The following is a 20,534-nucleotide window of genomic DNA, read 5'->3' on the forward strand; positions in this document are numbered from 1 at the left end:
CAAACCCTTAACTGCATTGACTCAAAAGGGAAAGAAGTATGATTGGTCCACGGAACAGGAATCCTCATTCCAGTTATTAAAGAAGAAATTAACGTCTGCACCCATTTTGTCATTACCAGAAGGAAATGATGATTTCGTGATCTATTGTGACGCTTCGCGCCAAGGTTTAGGATGTGTATTAATGCAACGCACAAAATTTATCGCATATGCCTCACGACAACTAAAAATTCATGAAAAGAACTATACGACGCACGATTTGGAACTTGGAACAGTAGTTTTTGCACTCAAAATATGGAGACACTATCTATATGGCACCAAGTGTACAGTGTACACCGACCATAAGAGTCTTTAGCATATTTTTGATCAAAAACAACTCAATATGAGGCAACGTCGCTGGGTAGAGTTGTTAAACGATTACGATTGTGAAATCCGTTACCACCCCGGAAAGGCTAATGTTGTAACTGATGCCCTAAGTCGGAAAGAAAGAGTAAAACCTCTTAGGGTCCGAGCTTTGAATATTACAATCCGTACTGATCTCACAAAGCAAATTCAAGCAGCACAGTTAGAGGCTTTAAAAGTAGAAACCGAAAAAGGCGAAATGAGCAAAGGGTTAGAAAAATAACTTGAAGTAAAAGCCGATGGAACCCTGTATTTTGCTGGTAGGATATGGGTACCAAGACATGGTAACCTAAGGCAACTAGTACTGGATGAAGCACACAAAACGAGGTACTCAATTCATCCAGAAAACGGGAAAATGTACCACGATCTCAAGAAGTTCTATTGGTGGCCTAATATGAAGACAGAAATTGCTACTTATGTAAGCAAATGTTTGACATGTGCGAAGGTCAAAGCTGAGCACCAAAAGCTGTCAGGATTACTGCAACAACCAGAAATTCCGCAGTGGAAATGTGAAAGAATAACCATGGATTTCATTACGAAATTGCCAAGGACTGCAAGTAGTCATGATACTATTTGGGTGATAGTTGATCGTCTAACTAAATCAGCTCACTTTCTACCAATAAAGGAGACAGACAGTATGGAAAGATTAGCACGCCTATATTTGAAGGAAGTAGTTTCCAGGCATGGTGTACGTATCTCCATCATATCTGATCGCGACACCCGATTCACATCACGTTTCTGGCAGTCATTACAAAAAGCATTGGGAACTCGATTAGATATGAGCACCGCTTATCACCCACAGACAGATGGTCAAAGTGAAAGAACAATACAAACATTGGAAGACATGTTACGGGCATGCGTGATTGACTTTGGAACCAGTTGGGATCGACACTTACTGTTGGCAGAATTTTCATACAATAACAGCTATCATACGAGCATAAACGCAGCGCCATTTGAAGCACTTTACGGTAGAAAGTGCAGATCTCCTATCTGTTGGAGTGAAGTAGGAGAAAGACAACTTACTGGACCAGAAATTATTCATGAAACCACCAACAAGATCATTCAAATACAACAGCGATTGAAAACGGCCATGAGTCGCCAAAAGAGTTATGCTGATGTAAGAAGAAAACCGCTAGAATTTAAAGTGAGCGACAAAGTCATGTTGAAAGTGTCACCCTGGAAAGGCGTTGTACGATTCGGTAAATGAGAAAAGCTAAGTCCTAGGTACGTAGGACCCTTTGAAATCACCGAAAGAATTGGAGCAGTTGCTTATCGATTAAAGCTACCGCAAGAACTTAGTAGTGTTCACGACACATTTCACGTGTCAAATTTGAAGAAATGTTTAGCTGAAGAGGATGTCATAATTCCTCTTGACGAAATACGAATCAATGATAAACTCCATTTTGTCGAAGAACCTGTTGAAATCATGGACCGTGAGGTCAAACAATTAAAACAAAGCAAAATACCGATAGTTAGAGTTCGTTGGAACGCAAGATGAGGACCCGAGTTTACTTGGGAACGTGAAGATCAAATGAAGCAAAAGTATCCACATTTGTTCACTGATATCGCTCATGAAACAGGTACCACTCAAAATTTCGGGATGAAATTTTCTTTAACAGGGAGGTACTGTGATGACCCGAAAAATTTTGACTTATTTAAACCAATTCTCTATACGATTTATTATTTTGACACGTTAAACAAAGTCTGTTAGATTGAGTCTCAAAATTTTAGAACTGTTTCATATATACAATTACCTTTGACTACTCTCGACGATTCATGAATAATTATATGTATGTATATATATATATATATATATATGTACAAGTAAAAACGACTTTCCTACAGTAAAACACTATTTGCTACAGTAAAACACTATTTGCTACAGTAAAACCGTACTTTGCTTCAGTGCTACAGTGAAAACGACTTTGCTACAGTGAAAACGACTTGCTACAGTAAACACTATTTGCTACAGTAACACTATTTGATTTCGACGAACTAGCAAACAAAAACGGATAAGGCGGCCATGCGATCGCATGGCAAAAACACTGAAAACTCATGCGATCGCATGAGCTACAGTAAATAGAAAAGTACTATAAAAGGTCAGTTTTGCTCGACGAAGTAATACACATTTCAATCTCTCTGATTCTTTCTTATATTTATATTATATTTATAATTTTAATTTTTAATTTTAAGTTTAATAATAATAAAGTATATTCGAGAGTGTTTTAATTCGGGTTTCAAACCGCTTTAAGCTAAGGAAATATTGGGTATTGTTCGGGGTATTGTTCTTGAATCCAAGGCCAACCATACAGTCGTCTACCATCATTACGTCTACGTAATTTGCCTACAATATTGAGTCTCAATATTGAACTGTGAGTTTATAGTCTCCCTTTTTAAATACTTTAAATATTTTTGGGCTGAGAATACATGCAATTTATTTTAAACGCAATAAGACACAAGTACATACTAAATTCTACACTGAGTTAAACCGAAAATCCCTTAGCTTTGGTAACTAGTAGCTGCCAGTACATAGGATATGGACTGGTGGGCGCGAATAATTGTATATGGATCCATAGGGCTTGACATCCCCGTCCGAGTTAGAGCGCTAGCCTTTTAACGGACGTATGTTATTTGAGTTTATGACACGTTGGTTTGCGTGTATTAAAACGAATGGGGTAATTATCCTTATAGCGTTAAGTTTAGTTACCAGGGTGCTCTGTTACGTAGAATCTATTGATAAACTTTTGATGAAATCTTGTGGTCTATCTTTATATATTTATGACTCGAGCAATTAAACCTATAACTCACCAACATTCGTGTTGACCTTTTTATCATGTTTCATTCTCAGGTCCTTAGACTGCTTCCGCTGTGATATGCTTGTGTAACAACCTAAACCAAACCACGACAATTCCCGTTAAATTTCACAACATAAAAAAAAAATTTCTGGTGCAGTTCATTTGCGCGGCGCGCCAGGTGGGTGCGCGGCGCGCCAAACCACCTGGACAGCCCGCTGTCCCCGGAAGTCAATTTAACGAAAATGTTTGACTAGTTCCCGACATTTTTAGCCAAAACGCTTTTAACCATAAATTCATATATATAAAACTAGCACGTTTAATTAATAAAATTGAGTTTACGAAGCGGGTCCCACAACGACCCATTTACCACCTTAAGTACCGAAATACAATATTTGACCAAAAGACTTTTAATACAACAAGCCGAGCATGGCGATTGGGAATACGCTACCCAATCCTAAATGATCCAAAAGTAAGTCACTAAAGCAACTATGCACGTCTTCTAGTCCTCGCGCTTACCCGAGCCACCAATCCGCATGCAATCTATAAAAAGAGTCAACAACGAGAGGGTAAGCTAACGCTTAGTGAATGATAATATACTACATACATATATATGCATAAAATGGACACGCCACATAAATAAACAAATACCGCATACCGGAGCGTCCAAGCCTAAAGGCAAGCTAATCTAAGTGTACCATACGATCACTAAGCAACAAGCTAATAATACCATCAATAAGGTAAGTTCACCAACGCCAATGTGAACAACGCCAATAACTACCCCCGGAGGGTTAACTACATCACGACAACACAACATTAATCACGAATTAGCAATTCGACAATCATGCAACATATCGTGCATATACCAATAACCGCAAGTCCACAATAGCTAGCAATACCAAAAGCATATAGTTCATAATTAAATATGCCAATACATAACTCATACAACCATGGTTAACCAAGTACACAAGAGAACGGTACATGAAAGTCCGTTGGATGTTCATAACATCCACTAGTGTTACTTACACACCGCGTAATCACTAGTCCCCCGGGTGATGTCTTAAACACCGCGACTAACTCACCCTTACAACAATGTGGCGTCTTAAACACCGCGACGAATCCACACTTCATTCAATACAATGAGTGGTGTCTTGAACACCGCGACACTTCCACTCCCATGACATTGTGGTGTCTTAAACACCGCGACAATACCACAAGTCAATTACACAATGAGTAGTGTCTTAAACACCGCGACAATACTACTCGTCAATTCCACAATGAGTAGTGTCTTAAACACCGCGACAATACTACTCGTCAATTCCATAATGAGTAGTGTCTTAAACACCGCTACAATACTACTCGTTTCATAGAACGTGGTGTCTTAAACAACGCGACAATACCACATTCGTACAACACAATTAAATACATTACATACATACACGCATAATTATTCCACTCACAACCACGTGTGATAACGTACACCCAAAATGTGTACTTTGCCAAAGGTAGTCAACCAAAACGCACAACCGTGCCAATTGGACCTATGCACAAGTCCATCAAATCCACCTATATGTGAAGTGAGCTCTAAAGCCGAGAATCACTTCACCCGACCCGCACCCATCCTACACATACATATGCATATAGGATATTAACACTCACCTTGAAGTCTTGATGAAAGCTTCCAAATAATCTGCAACTCGCCAATGGAAAATACCTATTCCATTATCATAATTACAACAATACACTTAGAATGGATTCACAAATCAACCCAAATTGACACTTAGTGCAAATTTGACCCAAATGCACTTCCAAGTACAAAACGCGCCCAAAATTAACCAATAATCACTAACACAAGTGAGAATGGTCTTAATACGCCAATTAAACCCGATCATAGGTGTTAAACACCTATCTTGCCCAAAATGACACTTAAACCCTAGTTTGACCCATAAGAAGTCAATATCACGCTATTAGCAAGTTTTGACACCAAAACATATTTAACTCGGTTTAACACTTCAACTTAATCCATTTTAAGTTTATAAACTTTGTTAAATCGCCAATTGGGTCATAATCACCACCAAACCCTAATTTGACCCAAAGTCACAATTAGTCAACCAAATTACCCTAAATGGGTTCCAATACTTCCATAATCACTAGTCCAAGTGATTAAACTCATAACCAAAGCCTAATCAAGGCCAAACCGCCAACCAACCCAAAACCCGCCAAGTGACAAGAATAACTAGTCACCATAAACCCATTTCATCACCTAAGTGGGTTACACAACAAATTAACTCAAAACCCTAAATTGAATATCAAATTAAACAAATGAAATTCGGAGTTTGAGCTTACCAATACCACCACAACGTAGCTAGGAACGAGGAGAACAACTTTGAAAACCGAGACTTTGAACGATTTGAGCTCCTTCCTCACCAAAACCTCCAATCTCTCTCTAAACTCTTACTCTCTCTCTAAAAATGGGTGAAGATGATGAGTGGATGTGAATGAGATCCAAAACTGATCCAAAGTAGCTAATATGCCTCACAAATCCGGCCTCAAGTGAAATTACCCATTTGCCCTTCATTTAAAACACTTAAAAGAAAAGGGGTCTGTCAGCAGCAAACGGCGCGGCGCGCCCCAACCCCGCGCGGCGCGCGACATAGCTGAACCAGATTCCTTTGCATCTTAATTCCATATAATTAATCCACGAAGCCCATTCTCGAATGTCTTAATACACAAGCAAGCAAGATAATTATTCGAGTCTTACAACTCTCCCCCACTTAAACTCGATCACGTCCTCGTGATCCCTGTCACTTGACCAAATGGACCCCACTCTACGGTCCTCAACATAAGTTCCAATCCGACTTTCTCAGGAAATTCTTCCCAACGAATCGCCTTCAACAACTAAATCGTCACCCGCGATTTATCAAAACCACAATCCGAGCACTAACACCATACTCCTTCCCTAACATTGGGAAAACTCAACCAATCTCATACCGAGATATTAATTCCTTAGTGTAATATTACCGAGTACAACGCTAAAGGCAACCAAGTCTCAGCCTAAGGTCAACAACCCGAAATGATGAAGACCGAACCAAACGAATCCTTACGGATAATACCAATCGCTAAACATCCATTGTAGTGCGCAATACGACCCATACGCAACTACCGTAACAACACAATCCAACGGTTAGAAACCGATAGCGCCCAAACGACTATGGAAACGCTAAGCCCAAGGTGTACAAAATCGACTATTGTCACACCCGTAACAACATGTGAGCGAAACACGGCTATCGCATCCCTAATCACACAACATGGTCCTCACGATCCCACCATAGGAGTATAAAACAACTGATAGATCACTCAACACCGGATGAAGTCAGCGGACCCGAAAGTCATGCTTCACCGATATAACAATACCTCATGATGAAGTCAGCGGACCCCGAAAGTCATGCTTCACCACTATAACAATACCTCACACAACGAGTAGTGCAACATCGCGCTCCGCTACACTATAGTGAACCCTAACGGATACCGCTAACCGTCTACACTATCGAGCAAGAACCACCTATATCAAACATAGGCACAAAACAATATTTCTCTAGAAGAGAATCCGATACGCACATCCCTTAACCGAGGGATTACACCTTGCTCGTCAAACACATCCATTATCTCACAATGAGATTTACCACATTACCACCTCGGTGGTAATTTAAATCCAAACCAATAGTACAACTTGAACCAAAATTGTACTCCACCACAAATCGACCAAAAACTAGGTCTCGACCAAATTTCCGGATCTAACAAAAGCATCATCCGAAATCTCACACTAAAACCTCCTCGTGCGGGAGTGCCACTCCCTCACTTGGAACTACGTTCCATATCCACAACTCGTACAACCGTACAGTGCTACCAAATGCAGACTTTACCAACGATTGGGTACACACGACCCATCACCACATCTCGCTCTAACCTCGAGTTCACGAAGGATTTTAACCAATCCTTATACACTTTGAACGAAAGCGTACCGCAACACAATCGGAGTCGAACACCACGCTAGTAGGTATAAAAGTGGCACCTAATGTTGCATCATGTAGACTCCATTACCAACACACATCGAGATTAAAAACACTCGATCTCAAGGGTTCCAACCACCCGACGAACCTCATGGTTCATCACTTCAACATAAAAGTGAACACGCGCTTAACAATCGAACACCAAAACCATTTCCGTGGCTTGGTAGAAACATTTCACAAATATCAAGGAATGCTTGGTTGCACCAAGTCTTACGCCCTTCGCCCGACAATCAAACGTCACCATAGGGTACTTCCATTAGGAACGTCACCCATAACAACAATATGCACAACACAAGGCATTAACAACTCAAACTCAAACGGCATCGAACATTCCCAAGACTTGTGACTCCTCATGCCACCATTGTAACATCTAGACGCGCTAGAATTCGATATACTCGTCCGTGTACCACCCGTGCTCACGCTCGGACCCTTAGTCCTCTTACTCGGAGCACCATAAGAAACAACCCTTCTATCCCTTGAAGGTTCACCCTTCTTCGATCGTGTATGCGACTCGAAACCCCTAGCCAAGTCGAATAATTCCGAAAACGATTTCGCTTGACCACGACTAATTTTTACTTTTCAAGTCGTCATTCAAAGTCCGATAGAAATCCCCCATTAATAAACGATCACTTCCCAAATACTCCGGACAAAAACGAGCCTTCGCCATAAAGGTCGTCTTGAGAGTATTTAAATCCATAGATCCTTGTCACAAATTTCGCAACTCATTACGCAATTCCCACAAATCGGCCGAAGTCCGAAACTCCTCAAAGAATTCCTCCTTAAACTCGTCCCACGATAAGGCCATAAACGTCTCGCCACCGACAAGATCAATCTTACCATCCAACCAATCCCTTGCCCTACCACGCAACAAACTCGTAGCGAGTCTCGTCTTCCTCTCGGGAGGGCAATCAATAGTACGAAAACACCCTTCGACATCCGAAATCCAAGTTGTGCTCACCAAAGGATCCGACTTTCCGTCATACATCGGGGATTTAGTCCTCATGAAGCTCTTAAGATAACGCTCCATTTCACTACTACTTTGAAGTTCGGAATACCTCCTTTCCATTCTTTCTTCCAACGCACCCATTTGCTCCGCAACGGCGGCCGCAACTCTAGCGTTAAACTCCGCGTCATTCGCCTCGGTCTCGTTTCGCGTCGTCATTCAAAAGAATGCAAAACGATTAGTCCACGAACGTATAAAACCGCACGCACAACACCGTCCCATCTTGCTAAACACTCGTCGTACATCACTTGTTAGACACGATTTGTACCCGTAATAAGGTTTGCAAGTTCTTATTACGCACACACGCCGCATCGACTCGTTAGTACAACAACCGTCTCACTCGATGATATATGCAAACACAAACAAAATTCTACGCGATATAAACACATGCGAGAATTATTACCACAACACAAAAGCATATTAATAATATCCGCATTACTAATATATACGTTAGTCGACCTATAAACAAGGCACTAACTAAACCCATTCCGACCCGAAATCCTACAAGTCCCGCAACAATTTAAGCACACACAAAAGTCTAAGTCTAGGCACCTATCTCAAGTCACCTAAATCCCTTAGACCATGCTCTGATACCACTTGTAACAACCTAAACCAAACCACGACAATTCCCGTTAAATTTCACAACATAAAAAAAAAATTTCTGGTGCAGTTCATTTGCGCGGCGCGCCAGGTGGGTGCGCGGCGCGCCAAACCACCTGGACAGCCCGCTGTCCCCGGAAGTCAATTTAACGAAAATGTTTGACTAGTTCCCGATATTTTTAGCCAAAACGCTTTTAACCATAAATTCATATATATAAAACTAGCACGTTTAATTAATAAAATTGAGTTTACGAAGCGGGTCCCACAACGACCCATTTTACCACCTTAAGTACCGAAATACAATATTTGACCAAAAGACTTTTAATACAACAAGCCGAGCATGGCGATTGGGAATACGCTACCCAATCCTAAATGATCCAAAAGTAAGTCACTAAAGCAACTATGCACGTCTTCTAGTCCTCGCGCTTACCCGAGCCACCAATCCGCATGCAATCTATAAAAAGAGTCAACAACGAGAGGGTAAGCTAACGCTTAGTGAATGATAATATACTACATACATATATATGCATAAAATGGACACGCCACATAAATAAACAAATACCGCATACCGGAGCGTCCAAGCCTAAAGGCAAGCTAATCTAAGTGTACCATACGATCACTAAGCAACAAGCTAATAATACCATCAATAAGGTAAGTTCACCAACGCCAATGTGAACAACGCCAATAACTACCCCCGGAGGGTTAACTACATCACGACAACACAACATTAATCACGAATTAGCAATTCGACAATCATGCAACATATCGTGCATATACCAATAACCGCAAGTCCACAATAGCTAGCAATACCAAAAGCATATAGTTCATAATTAAATATGCCAATACATAACTCATACAACCATGGTTAACCAAGTACACAAGAGAACGGTACATGAAAGTCCGTTGGATGTTCATAACATCCACTAGTGTTACTTACACACCGCGTAATCACTAGTCCCCCGGGTGATGTCTTAAACACCGCGACTAACTCACCCTTACAACAATGTGGCGTCTTAAACACCGCGACGAATCCACACTTCATTCAATACAATGAGTGGTGTCTTGAACACCGCGACACTTCCACTCCCATGACATTGTGGTGTCTTAAACACCGCGACAATACCACAAGTCAATTACACAATGAGTAGTGTCTTAAACACCGCGACAATACTACTCGTCAATTCCACAATGAGTAGTGTCTTAAACACCGCGACAATACTACTCGTCAATTCCACAATGAGTAGTGTCTTAAACACCGCGACAATACTACTCGTCAATTCCACAATGAGTAGTGTCTTAAACACCGCGACAATACTACTCGTTTCATAGAACGTGGTGTCTTAAACAACGCGACAATACCACATTCGTACAACACAATTAAATACATTACATACATACACGCATAATTATTCCACTCACAACCACGTGTGATAACGTACACCCAAAATGTGTACTTTGCCAAAGGTAGTCAACCAAAACGCACAATCGTGCCAATTGGACCTATGCACAAGTCCATCAAATCCACCTATATGTGAAGTGAGCTCTAAAGCCGAGAATCACTTCACCCGACCCGCACCCATCCTACACATACATATGCATATAGGATATTAACACTCACCTTGAAGTCTTGATGAAAGCTTCCAAATAATCTGCAACTCGCCAATGGAAAATACCTATTCCATTATCATAATTACAACAATACACTTAGAATGGATTCACAAATCAACCCAAATTGACACTTAGTGCAAATTTGACCCAAATGCACTTCCAAGTACAAAACGCTCCCAAAATTAACCAATAATCACTAACACAAGTGAGAATGGTCTTAATACGCCAATTAAACCCGATCATAGGTGTTAAACACCTATCTTGCCCAAAATGACACTTAAACCCTAGTTTGACCCATAAGAAGTCAATATCACGCTATTAGCAAGTTTTGACACCAAAACATATTTAACTCGGTTTAACACTTCAACTTAATCCATTTTAAGTTTATAAACTTTGTTAAATCGCCAATTGGGTCATAATCACCACCAAACCCTAATTTGACCCAAAGTCACAATTAGTCAACCAAATTACCCTAAATGGGTTCCAATACTTCCATAATCACTAGTCCAAGTGATTAAACTCATAACCAAAGCCTAATCAAGGCCAAACCGCCAACCAACCCAAAACCCGCCAAGTGACAAGAATAACTAGTCACCATAAACCCATTTCATCACCTAAGTGGGTTACACAACAAATTAACTCAAAACCCTAAATTGAATATCAAATTAAACAAATGAAATTCGGAGTTTGAGCTTACCAATACCACCACAACGTAGCTAGGAACGAGGAGAACAACTTTGAAAACCGAGACTTTGAACGATTTGAGCTCCTTCCTCACCAAAACCTCCAATCTCTCTCTAAACTCTTACTCTCTCTCTAAAAATGGGTGAAGATGATGAGTGGATGTGAATGAGATCCAAAACTGATCCAAAGTAGCTAATATGCCTCACAAATCCGGCCTCAAGTGAAATTACCCATTTGCCCTTCATTTAAAACACTTAAAAGAAAAGGGGTCTGTCAGCAGCAAACGGCGCGGCGCGCCCCAACCCCGCGCGGCGCGCGACATAGCTGAACCAGATTCCTTTGCATCTTAATTCCATATAATTAATCCACGAAGCCCATTCTCGAATGTCTTAATACACAAGCAAGCAAGATAATTATTCGAGTCTTACAGCTTGTTGCCTGCATGGAGTCTCTCATGCTTTGTATAAAGTTTATTGCATTCAAAATAAAACTGCGTTGTGTAATAAATAATTGGACTGTGATGTTAACCTGTAAATTAAAGACTTATGTATTTTGGGGTTTTGTTTATACCTAAGCACTCGCCCACATGTTTATAACTTTCTATGTTTAGAAAGTCACTTATTTTAATGAATGCAATATTTTATCAAAACGTATCATATAGAGGTCAAAACCTCACTGTGAAATCAATGATTAACGTGCCGCGTCAATAGCGATTTTGACGGGACGTTACATTTAGTATATTCAAACTCTACGCATTGTTTGTCATAATGAATCAACATACAACCATACAAGTGTGTTATAGTAGATTGGCTCGATTGAAGAAGGAAAAGAAAAAGAAAGAATTGTTGGAAAAACATAAAGAAGAAACAAACAAAGATAGGCCTTTACCGGTGTTGATTGGTCGTAGTGGGAAAAAATATTGCAATTATGAGGCCCCTCGTGCGAAGGTTTTTGTAAATCGTGGTACATCTTGAATATAAATGTTTCAAGAGGTCTTCTCCAAGAAGCTAATCCGAGGTCTAGAAAAAAGGCGAATGAGACTTCTACTTTGGGTTCTTAAAAGTTTAGAAATCACACTGATGACTTGGATTACAGGGGCACAATTCAAAACTTGGTTATGGGTTATCAAGATAATAAAAATGGTGGGGTTTAACGGAAAACGGGAAAGGAAAAATGTCTGTGGAGGCTTTTGCGGCATTGGATGAAATGATGACAAGTATGGCTAAGGAGAGCGAACCGGGTACGGCTACTCTTACTAATCCTTATCCCTAGTGTGCCGTTAAATAATCAGAATTAACCAAAAGGAAAGAAAACATTGTTCATGGCGCAGAAATGGAAAAATTCGAAATTTTTGTTAAAGATATTTCCCAGTGTTCCTTGGATTGATGTTTCATTGTTTTACTCGGTTTTGAGATTGTTTCTTTTTATTTTGTTGAGCGTGTTGGATTTTAGTTAGTTTATGTCCTAGCTCGTCTCGTTTTTTTTCGGTTTAGTCAATATAAAGCTCGGTAAAGATAGTTTGTATAATCGCCGCTTTCTAGGTGCGAGCCTCATCGGGGTTCTCTCTTGTATCCTTCGTTGAAGACGTTTTTATTCGAAAATGTTTTCCCTATTTATATAAGTTTTCGTTATATTTGAAAAAAAAAAAATAGATTCAAGCTCTGTGGTAATGAAACAACGTTCAGGTGTGTCCTGCTAAATTGAATTTGCCAGACCTTACTGGGACATTGAATTACAGTTAGTTATAAGATAAGAAATCAAACTATTACAACATACTGAATCACCATTCATCATTTAATCATTTATATTAATATTATTATAAATGTTTGATGTTAGAATGTTAGAATTAGACCACAATATATAGCTATATTGTGCTCGCATTGAAAGAGTTGAAGCCCATATTTGTTCTTATTTCCTGTTTGCTTCCTTTTCAGCCTGTAACAACCCACAATCATAATCAGGAATATTTTTTTAAAAAAGTTGAGAACTTGCTTAAATGATTAAAGCTTATTTCCTATGAAGTTCCATCCATGGCACCTTTCCCACATCACGTTGGGGAGGTAAAGGGGAGGGAGGTTTACCGTCCATGCCCCGTATGGGATTGGTGCGGGTTTCCTCCTGGGCACGCAGTTGGGGGTGGGTATAACTGTGTAGGAGATGAACGCGTGGGTGGTTAAGTTCCCCTTGGGTGATCCTAACAGCTGTCCAAAAAAAATAAAATAAACTAGCACCGACACTTGCTAATGAGTGACAGTTAGGTACATTTTTCCATATATTAATATTAACTTTTAATAAAGATTTAGTTTTAAAGATTTCTGAAGCAACAAATGGAATGATGAAAATTTGTTTGTTTAACTGTTGATTTACCCTAAAATACATTAGCCAGGATTCAAATTCAAGCCATACGTAAGTGGTAACATGGGCGGGTCGGACAAATGGGAGAGCAGGTTGTGGGTAGAAATAGTATAAATTTGGATGGAATTGAAACAGGACAGGGTGGGCGACCTATGAACAATTTCTTGTTTTCAGTTTTACTAATAATCTAAGTATAATATACAATATAGATACGATATGATTAAACGTATAAAAATTCACTAAACTCTCCATAAAATGATACTTTATATCATATTTTCTGAATCTTGAATACTTTGTGGGTGACCATTGACCCATATGATCACTCAATAAACAACCATGTTATCCTGTTAAATAATACAGTATAATTTTATTTTATGTTATCAAATATACCCTCTGCTAAAAGAGTAAACCAAAATCACCCGGTTTATGTGTAAATGGGTTAAAATAGTCACACACAGGTACATTAATGTGACACAAGTTGTAAGGTTATAAGTTTACCGCTCTGACTACTCGATCAAAAGCTTCAGGCCCGTATTTTTTAATGTAACGCTCAACAGACTTTCGAGCATCAAGACTCATCATTTGGAGAACTTTACGCTGTCCCTCGGGATACTTTGAGCTTACATTGCTTCCAACCTTAACGTATTTCCTTGCTACATTTTCATAAATGTAAGCTGCCCCGTTGATCCCCGGTAGAACCAACCACATACAAAACAATAGCTTCTAGTAGGGCCAAAATGGAAGCCTGTTTTTTTTTTCAAGTGAATATGAAGCGCGTTAAAAATTAATAAATAAATAAGCGCCCTGCATAGCAACCCGTAATCTTGATCTTACGGGGTGCATTTAGATTTGCCAATATATGTATCTGGAATAAAATTAATTACCATTGGAGTACTTTCCAAAAAGAGAGCTCGAAGAGAGTAATGAATGAGTATAAAACCCAATAAGTGAGCCATTGTTGGTCATCTTCGGTTGTAGACCCCTGCTCGATTGCTAGCATTGACGCATACCTTTTCATAAATTTGTACAATCGTAGAAATTAGTTAAGCTCAATAAGCTAACAATGTTGTTATTATGTTCTTTAATTTGTACAAAAAAAAAAAAAAAAAAAAAAAAAAAAACAGCCTTAGAAAACAGACCATAACATGACAACCATACATTCCACACACAAAACCACAATACTTATAAAGCAATATATTAAGCAAAAGTTTTGAGTCTTGATGGTTAAGTACAAAGTCTATTACTTGCTAGAAAATAGATGAAAAAACTATAAAGATAAAGATGAAATTAAAAAAAAAAAAAAAAAAAACAAAAACAAAAAAAAGATTCCATGAATATTCAAAAAAATACTGTAGTAGAAAACAACATTAGCTACCTTGGCCCAATGGCCAACGTAAGGTTTGTTTGGTCAAACAGTCCACAATTAGTGGGCTTTAGGTTTCCCTTCCACCATCCACATTATTTTTCAGTATGTGACTTCTAAAAAATCAAATTAAGATTAAGATTTTTTTCCACCTTAGACCTTAGGACTTAACTCTTTTGTTTGTTTAAGGGAACGAACATGAATTAACATGATTTACGTCTTATTATATTGTAATTCAATTAAGGGAACGAACACTTACAAGGGGTAAAGAAGCATTACTCCGGGCCTGATTAACATAACAAAATGAAGCAAATTAGTCAAATGAAAAAAACTGCTCAAATGTATCGATTCAATCCCTAATACTTACCCGACTAGTGTATCCAAACTTCTAGCAATCGTTGCAAGAAGCCCCATTGTTATTTTGTGTTTCAATGCCGTTTACTTATTTACTAATCGAAGAAATTTATTATTTATGTACATGATTACATTATGCATCTTATATAAGTATGTTGATGTTGATTTGTTTGTTTAACATGAAGCAAAGCATAACTTTTGGGTATAATCTTCTTTACTTGAGTTACAAGCAATAAAGAGTGTGTATAGTGCATGACAAATGTCTATGAAATTGTCCTTGGAATATTTTCATATTGTTGTGTCAGACATCTCATTCAAATGCATATGGCCGTAAGCATGCTCATTTATCCCAAATGAGAGTATATATGGGCAGGTGGAAAGAATTGGTGAAATCAAGTAAACGAGAAAATAAATGAGGTTTTTCTTTTTGAGACTATCAAAGGACAACTAATTATATTTGAATGTACGCGGACTAACTAGACAATTCTATAACTGTTATTTTATGTACCCTTTCTTTGATTACTTTAAGATGTGATGCTAGTAAGATTTGGACCTGAGACCTCTTATAAATATGTTAGGATGTTGATCACTACGTCCAGGATGTCGATCACTACGTCTAGTTCTGAATGATTTCCAAATATCATATAAGCTATTTACTATTAACTAAAACTTAAAACGTGTTATAAACGAGGTAGGAAGCTCATGCAATGCGGCATAGATAATTTTTTTTTATATATATCAAATTAATTGTCATAAATGAAATTTCGGAGTACAAATTAATTGTTCAATGGAACGATAAAATAATCAATAATTAACATATAACCAGTATATAAAAACAATTTTAAGAGCCACCTTATTTTTTTACATTATTAACTAAATATTTGCTAAATTCGATAAAAAAAAAAACGTATAACACGTATCTAAAACGAATTTTAGAAGTCACATTATTTTTTGTACATTATTAACTAAACGTTTGCTAAATTCATTAGGAAAAAAAAGGAGGGAAAAAATAAAGAAATATATTGAGGTAAGGGGAAAAATATGACATCATTTTCTGGTACTATTCACTTCACTCTTGCTAAATAGGATTGTGCCATCTAATTCTCTGTTTTATGTTTTAGTATATGATTTAAGCTAATTTAATTTAATTTAATATTCAAGATAGTTTGTAATATAAATGAACCAATGTGTCTAATCCATGATACATTATTCATTTTTCCGCTCTCTTTTCTTTCTTTAACTAGTTTATAACCGCGACTTCGCGGGATATTACATAAAAGATTTTGTAGTTAGTTTTGACAATTTGACCCATTAAAATCCAACCCGTTTAGATCCTTTTAAAAATCTTACCCATTTAGTTCATTACCCATTTAAACCCGTTTCTTTAATTCTCTCTTTAACATTCCCGTACTTAAATTCACAATAACTCTTTGTTATTTAGTAATAAATGTTATTTTTTTCCTTACATACTAAAACCCATGCTACTTTTGGTCGCTTCATTCACTTCCTGGGGATTGATATATCCACCATGATTTTTACTTCTTCCACCATAATTATGCATTAACAGATTATACAGTACAACCTGTTAATGCATAGCTTATGGTGGATGAAGTAAAAATCATGGTGGATATATCATCACCCACCTAAACCGCCCTTTATTTCTCTGCCTGCTACACTTTCAGGGTTAAATTTATTTTAATACCCCAACTCCAGAGAGTTCCTCCTCCTAGTTTATTTATTCACCTACTCTTCCATCATCTCTTACCTCTCTAAATAAAAATTTATCTCAAAAAGCTTTATGATTTCATCAAATCAGCATGCTTAGCAACCATCTCATGGGTTCCATTGAAATCCACAACTTAACACCACTTAAACCCATTACCGTCACAACTCTCACCGGATCTGTCCATGGTGGCGGATATGAACGACGGCGATGGTTGTCACCGACATTCGTGGTGGTGGTGCTCAGATTCCCCTCATCATCAGTGGTGGCTGATAATCATCATGGGTAAGCAAAATCCAATCCGTAATTACTAGTACAATTTATGTAGATTGTAGGTTATTTCAGTTGATTTCATTTGTTAATTGTTCAGATTGGGGGAAAGATTAGGGTTGTATGTCCACCGCCGTCGTCGTCACTATCTCCGCCATTCCATTTTCAGTTGCGGGTAACCATTCTATAACTTTGTTAATGCTAAACATTGGTAGCTAAATTTTTATTGTATTTGGTTATGTGAATTTCATTTTTAATATACCTTATTGTATTTGTTTTTTTCAATTACCATCGGCTTTATCCACAAAAAGTGAAGATGTGGGCGTTTGATATAGAAACGGCTAAAAGGTGATAAAGATTGGTAGATCTCTGTTCCAGCCACTCAAGATGCGTTTGCTTGATGAATTGCTATATTTCCTTTTAGCAACTATCGTGAAGTTCTAAACTATAGTTTTGTGTATGTAACAACCTGACTTTCTTACTTCTTTTTTTCAATTTATGCAGGATTGTGCAAAAACTTGATCTTTCCAAGGCAAAAGCTTCAGTACTAACTTCGGTAATCACTAATCCAGACTACACTTTAAAGAAAAGAATCATTTATGTATCTATATTAGCAATATGTATTGACTATTGCTTAATCGAATTGTTGGTATATTTTGTTGTCGTGTATTGCTCTAAGTTTTTTGTATTGTTGTTGTTTATTATTCTCAGTTTAATTTCCTTCATTTATGCATATGTGTCGATGTTAATTTCTATGCGGCTATGTATTATTTTGTTTCAGTATATTTTGCTGTGTGGGGTTGTGTATTTGAAAGGGTAAACAATGGCACCTAAGAAACGAATTAACAGATCCATTGACACCACTATGCCATCCGTTTCCGGTTCTGTATTGAGGAAAAAGAAAAAAAACCAAGTAACAGTCTGCTTTTGGAGATGATTATGAGCGTACCCAAACTGAGTGTGTTGGTTCTCCTAATCTGCGGCCGATTCAGTTCTCTGATGCTAATGTTTTACACTTGGCTTCGCCATATAGTGTTAACGGTATGTTGCTGTTGTTGTTCATAGCTTCTCCTACATACTGATTTTCTTAATTTATTTATATATACTTGGTATCGTGTTTGTAAGTGCTACTTTATAATCGGTAGTCGTTACGTCTTCTGAATTCGGGTATTGCATTTGATGCCCAATACATGTGTTAATAAGGTGGGAAATTATGATTCATTTGGGTCATAATTGTCCATTTTGACCCGTTTACGTTATTTATGCAAATTTGAAATTGTCTACACGTTTATAATGTTATTTTAAAGTTTTGGAGCGATTCTGGGTTACACGGATACCTTGGATAAGAGTTTGGGTCGCCAACCATTTTTGGTGTCATTTTGGGTAAAAGTGTTAAAATGACTCTTGGCCTTACTTTGCAGGTCCGTAACTTGAAAATGGTTGAGTTTGGATGAAAATTATTAATAATGATAGAAAGTATTTCGGACAATCTTTAAAATGGTATATAATATGTTTGGTGTTGTCGAGTGTAAACATGTTTTAAACGGGCGTCAAAATGAAGGGTTTGCAGCTGCTGCTGGGTTGCTGTTGAGCAGCAACAGCAACATGTGTTCCAAAAATTATTGTGGGCCTGTTTTTAGAAGACCATTCTACATGAGTCTGAAGGTATTTAGTTACACTTTCATATCTTTAACTTCAGACTCATGTTTTTTCGCTAACCTGTAGTATGCATTTCTTATTGTTTGCCTGAAAAAGTACTTACCCAAAACATAGCAAAACCTTAATAAACATCAAATGCAAAATAAAATTAGACTAGAATTTCACGTTGTCATGGATAAATATAATCACTAATGCTTAAGATTGTAAATACAAGCGGATACATTCGATAAGAGTTTAGGCCGTCATTCATTTTTTGGTGTCATTTTGAGTAAAGCGTTAAAATGATTCTCAGTCTCATAGCATTTACTTAGTACATAGGGTAACCAGAGGACTTTAGTAAGTGAATGTTATGTGTTTCTTTGTAATTTTTATCCTCTTTCAATTGTATGAGAATATAAGATTGTTTATATTGAATGGTATAAGTTGTATATACTTGAAAAATATGCGGAAAGTATGTTGCAGTTTGGTGTGATGATTTTTTTTTATTTGTGAGATACCGATCAAAGTAGGGGTTCCGGGTTTGTGACAATGAGTACGGAGTACAGTCGAAGAAGCTCACAAGGCTGTCCAAATGCTTCAATCATCATGTAAGTCAATTCTTTTAAGAATTGTGTTATACATTTATTACAGTTATACGTTGCAAACACAATAAACCTCTTAACATGACCCGGTCATAATATTAGTACCGCTGCAACATTTTGTTAATGACTTTTTTTTATTGCCATTGTACCTAGAACATACTAATTGATCGCTTTTACATACGTTCCAGCAACATACTAATTGATCGCTTTTACATACTAGAGGTATTTGTTAACTTCACCTATAGTACAAAGTTACACACATACCTATAATACACTACTGTATAACTCAGAGTTCTACATCTTAGCAAAACCCATATAGTTGATATTTTGAAATTATTTCCATCGTTATGTTGCTCTATTGAATTTTTGAACCAGGTAAATGAAGTTGTCAAGGCCAACAACTTCACTGATAAAGTCATCATTTTACATGGACGTGATAAGAGGTAATTTTCAATTTTCACTAATAATACTTTCTAAGGTGAAAATACGCACCCAGATTGTGGTCGTTTTGTGTTATTTGAATTGTCGTTTCGTAATTGTTATAACCTATTCAAAAGTGTATATGGGTGTATCCCAAGTGGTAATAGATGAGTGTAGCTATTCATAACGTCATGTGTTCGATCCTACGATCCTTGCTTTAATTAATTTTATTCTCTCTCTACCATTACTCCGTAATATTTGCTCCGTAGTTTATATTATACGGGTAACTCTTTTTAACTTTTTTTCCATCTATCTTTTTGCTTTAGCTAATTGTAATCTCCAGATCACTTTTGTTTTTTTCCCCTTCAAATCCTATATCTGTATTTCATCCCATTGTTTAATCATTGATGTAGGTTGTAAATTTCAACTTACTGGCCATCTGTTATCATTGTACTACAATGGAAAGATTGTCGCGGCTCAACAGTTTGCAAATACAAATTACTAAGATACCCGATTTTAAGTTAACGAGCTCGATTGTCACTGCAGAGAATATGGACAGTTCCCCATCCAACCCAACTGCAAAAAGAACGCTATTTCAACCAAGCAGCAAGTATATACCAAACAACAATAATTATTTCATAACCAAATAGCAA

General features: G+C 37.6%; 1 protein-coding gene and 1 pseudogene across 7 annotated transcripts; one reads left to right on the plus strand and one right to left on the minus strand.

The window, feature by feature from the left end:
- Positions 1–13,052: 13,052 nt before the first annotated feature.
- LOC139893848 (HVA22-like protein f) lies at positions 13,053–15,333 on the minus strand (annotated as a pseudogene).
- A 1,581-nt stretch (positions 15,334–16,914) lies between these two features.
- On the plus strand, positions 16,915–20,171 carry LOC139893849 (uncharacterized). Of its 7 annotated transcripts, XM_071877037.1 has the most exons (8): positions 16,915–17,236; positions 17,322–17,396; positions 17,533–17,582; positions 17,726–17,777; positions 18,003–18,262; positions 19,390–19,467; positions 19,615–19,683; positions 19,837–20,171. In XM_071877037.1, exons 5-8 carry the CDS (start codon positions 18,155–18,157, stop codon positions 19,906–19,908), a joined length of 327 nt encoding a protein of 108 aa, XP_071733138.1. In that variant the 5' UTR covers positions 16,915–17,236; positions 17,322–17,396; positions 17,533–17,582; positions 17,726–17,777; positions 18,003–18,154; the 3' UTR covers positions 19,909–20,171. The 7 variants fall into 7 exon arrangements, with proteins under 7 accessions (XP_071733138.1, XP_071733136.1, XP_071733133.1 ...); XM_071877035.1 differs by lacking the exon at positions 17,533–17,582; XM_071877032.1 differs by lacking the exon at positions 17,533–17,582 and having other exon boundaries at positions 18,003–19,467.
- The last annotated feature ends 363 nt before the right edge of the window (positions 20,172–20,534 follow it).

This window comes from Rutidosis leptorrhynchoides, chromosome 2, assembly GCF_046630445.1.
Source record: "Rutidosis leptorrhynchoides isolate AG116_Rl617_1_P2 chromosome 2, CSIRO_AGI_Rlap_v1, whole genome shotgun sequence".
Classification (NCBI taxonomy): domain Eukaryota; kingdom Viridiplantae; phylum Streptophyta; class Magnoliopsida; order Asterales; family Asteraceae; genus Rutidosis; species Rutidosis leptorrhynchoides.